This window comes from Arachis duranensis, chromosome 2 (genome assembly GCF_000817695.3).
Source record: "Arachis duranensis cultivar V14167 chromosome 2, aradu.V14167.gnm2.J7QH, whole genome shotgun sequence".
Lineage (NCBI taxonomy): Eukaryota > Viridiplantae > Streptophyta > Magnoliopsida > Fabales > Fabaceae > Arachis > Arachis duranensis.
In genome coordinates this window covers 68,674,120-68,677,902 of record NC_029773.3, presented here as the reverse complement: position 1 = coordinate 68,677,902, position 3,783 = coordinate 68,674,120, and the positions used below count along the sequence as shown (strand labels likewise).

Sequence of the window (3,783 nt, the reverse complement as noted above, 5' to 3'; positions counted from 1 at the left end):
GCATGCCACACCAAGCCCAAGTGTGCAACGCTTTGAATCCCATAATAAGTTGGCATGCCACGCCATAAGCCTAAGTGAAACGCCAATCAAGGCCCACTCTCCTAGAGATGCAAGTTTGCTCAAGGTTATGGAAGATTTTGTTAAAGATATGATTTGATTTGAATTAGTTTTATTTAGGATTTGAATTATTGTTATTAATTATCTTATTCTTCTTAAAAGATAAGATAAGATTTAATTTTTGAATTTGAATTATAGGTAGAAGTAGAATATAAATAAGTGAACATAGTTCACAGGGAAGAAGATGATCTTTAGATCCGAAACCATACCTTCTTCTTCTTCTTCTCATCTTTTGTTTTCATCTTTCTCCCATGAGTAACTAATCCCTTTTGTTAAGGGGTTAGAAGCTTTGTTTACTTTTCTCATGGATTATTAATCTAAGTTTTATTTTATTTTGAAGTTATGCATGGATCTATTTTCAAGATTGAGTTTTCGTTCTTCATTCTTTAAAGGTTAAAAGTATTGAAAAATATTCTAATTCTATTTTGAATTTTGTTATTTCTTTGAAAATTTTAATATCAGAAATAAAGCTTGAAAACACTTTCTCATGACTTTTTAACTTGACTAGGAATAGTATTTTAAAGAGTACATAACGTTTCTTTCTTATGATTCTCAATTGTTTAAGACTAGCTTTGAATATGTGACATATAATTTGAACTAGAACTACTTTTGAATATTATTTGAAACTAAATCAGAATTGTGCTAAACCCCGTTTCTTAATCGATTGACCAAGGAACCGGCGATTGATTAATTAAAGATTAATTGAATTGCTAAGGATTTGGAATTTAATTTTCTATGATTTGCCGTGAAAAGATCTTTGCATGCATCAAAATAGATAAACGTAAGGATTAATCTTTCTGGAAAGTAAGTATCTCCAAAACCCTTAACATTCTAAATCATTGCTTTCTCTTAATTCAATACACATTCATCACTGCCTCTACAAGCATTCAACGTTCCAAGAAAGACACAATTCCAACCCTAATCCAAATTCAATCGATTTAATTATCTGAAATTTGTTTGCTCAATCCCTTAATCATTGTGGGAACAATATCTACTCACTGTGATATTATTTGAGTGATATGGTGCACTTACCAGTATTTGCGAGCATTAGTATTCGCTCATCAGATTCTATTATGGAAATCCATTTTAAGCTTGCTATTACTCAAATAATATTCTTATAAAATAAACCGCATAGAAAAATTAATAAATAAATAGTCAATGAAATGTATCTAAATCTTTAGAAACAATATCACACAATACATATGTTTTAGACAATATGCACAACATAAAATTTACTCAGCATCATTAGATCCCAAAAGAATTTAAGTTTCATACTATAATTTAGTATTAGTTTTGTTACGGTCTGGCCCAAGCCACGTACGGGTCGACCCGACCCATTGAGAACCCGACCCGAGCGGTCGAGCTCTCAGCGTCCGCCACGACACCTGGACACGCGTCCTCGCCATTCCCCTAACACAGCTGGGGGGAATCTTCGTGGAAAGTGGGCTCGTCCCCTCTGGGCCCACCTCTGACACAGTATAAATAGGGAAGGACCTGCCCTTCCCCGAGGTACGTCATTCCCTTTCACCCCTCGTTCTCCTTCTACATCAAGTACCCGGCTACTCGGCGAGACCGGCTTCAGCGCAATCGTAGAGATGTTCCCACCATCTCACCTAATCACCCGACCTGTCCGGAAACCGACAATCGAACATTGGCGCCGTCTGTGGGGAGCGACCTAAATGGAAGTCGCGCCGGGTCCCGGAGACCAAGTCCGAACAGCCAGAGCAGAGGGGGCAGCCTCCGTCGCCTCGCTAAGGGGGCGGCGGAGGTCCCCCCGACAACACACAGAACAGCACACGAGGACACGACCATTCGGGGGAACGCGGGGGAACAGGTGGCGACAGCGCCATAATAATGCAAGAGCTACGCCACCGGGTCCAGAACTTGGAGCGACAGTTGGCCGACCGGGAGCGGGACGAACGAGCTACCGATCCCAGCTATACTCCGTCCCCCGGAAGCGAGGAGGAAGACTCTCACCGAAGCCGCCTGCGCCGTACATCCGCATCCCGAACGGAAGCGGAGAGCACGCGGGAGGAGTCTCCTATCCCGAGAAGACGAAACGACACAATCATCTACTCTCGGGGCAGGCTAACCCGCCGGGCGACAAGAGGTCGCGAAGACGAGGAAAGGAGATCCGAGAGAACACGACAACCTGTGATAATGGGCGCCACCCCGTTCCACCAATCTATCCTCGAGGTCCGGTTGCCGAAACACTTCGACAAACCGACGGACATGAGGTACGACGGAACTCAAGACCCTCTAGAACACCTCACGGCCTTTGAGGCCAGGATGAACCTGGAGGGAGTAGGGGACGAGGTAAGATGCCGTGCCTTCCCAGTAACCTTAGCGGGGCCAGCGATCAGGTGGTTTAACGGCCTCCCGCAAGGATCCATCTACGGCTTCTCGGACATCAGCCGTGCATTCCTGGCCCAATTCACAACACGGATAGCAAAGGCAAAGCACCCCATCAACCTCCTAGGGGTAACCCAGAGACAAGGAGAGCCGACCAGGAGATACCTAGATCGGTTCAACGATGAATGCTTGGAAATTGATGGCCTAACCGACTCGGTGGCCAGTCTTTGCCTGACTAACGGCCTCCTCAACGAGAACTTCCGAAAACATCTCACCACGAAACCAGTTTGGACAATGCACGAGATCCAAACGGTAGCTAAAGAATACATAAACGACGAGGAAGTCAGCCGAGTCGTAGCCGCCAACAAACGGCAGTCCAGCTATAATCAAACCCGACAACAGGGCAATGGGGAAAGGCCAAAAGGACAAGCTAGGGAAGAGGCGCTAAGTAAGGCACCGAGGACATTCTCCCGAATCAGGAAGTTCACCAACTACACCCCGCTCGCTCTCCCCGTCGCGGAAGTTTACCAACAAATAGCTGAGAAAGGAATTTTGCCGAAGCCCCGACCACTCAAGGACCGTACTGGAGGGAACAAAAACCTCTATTGTGACTACCACAAGGGTTATGGCCATCTAACGCAGGATTGTTTTGACCTGAAAGATGCACTGGAACAAGCGATAAGGGAAGGAAAATTAGCGGCCTTCTCCCACCTAATCAGGGAGCCAAGAAGGCGCTACCGCGACCAAGACGAAGAAGGTAAAACCCGCTCGGCAAAACGGCGACAAGAGCCAGAGGGCGGAGAGCACGGCCTCACTGTGATAAACGTAGTAACGGCCAAAAACACCGCACTGAGATCCAGACCCGCACACAAGAAGGACACAAAGATATTGTCGATCTCCTCGTCGACGCGAAACTCTAAGAAGCCTCCATTCATTTCTTTCGGCCCAGAAGACCAATGGTTCGACGACGTCCCGGAGAACCCACCCATGGTCATAACGGCCCGAGTGGGGACCGGCCTCGTCAAGCGCATCCTAGTCGACACGGGAGCAGACTCGAACATCATGTTCCGCAACGTGTTCGATGCGCTGGGATTAAAGGATGCCGATCTAACGACTCACCAACACGGGGTCATTGGATTGGGCGACCACTTCATCAAGCCAGACGGAATAATATCCCTGCCAATCTCGGTGGGACAATCCCAGGACAGGAGATCGGCGATGGCCGAGTTCGTGATCCTCCGAGACTCCACCTCCTATAATATCATTCTGGGAAGAAAAACGATCAATGATTTCGAGGCTATAATCAACACAAAG

The 3,783-nt window shown here is 46.2% G+C and overlaps 1 protein-coding gene across 1 annotated transcript in view; it reads left to right on the top strand.

The window, feature by feature from the left end:
* Positions 1-1,971: 1,971 nt before the first annotated feature.
* LOC107474790 (uncharacterized) overlaps positions 1,972-3,783 on the top strand; it is a 2,424-nt gene continuing 612 nt past the window's right edge. Inside the window, exon 1 of the mRNA XM_016094429.1 lies at positions 1,972-3,765. Coding sequence (XP_015949915.1) covers positions 1,972-3,765 — 1,794 coding nt within the window. The remainder of the gene's footprint in view (positions 3,766-3,783) is intronic.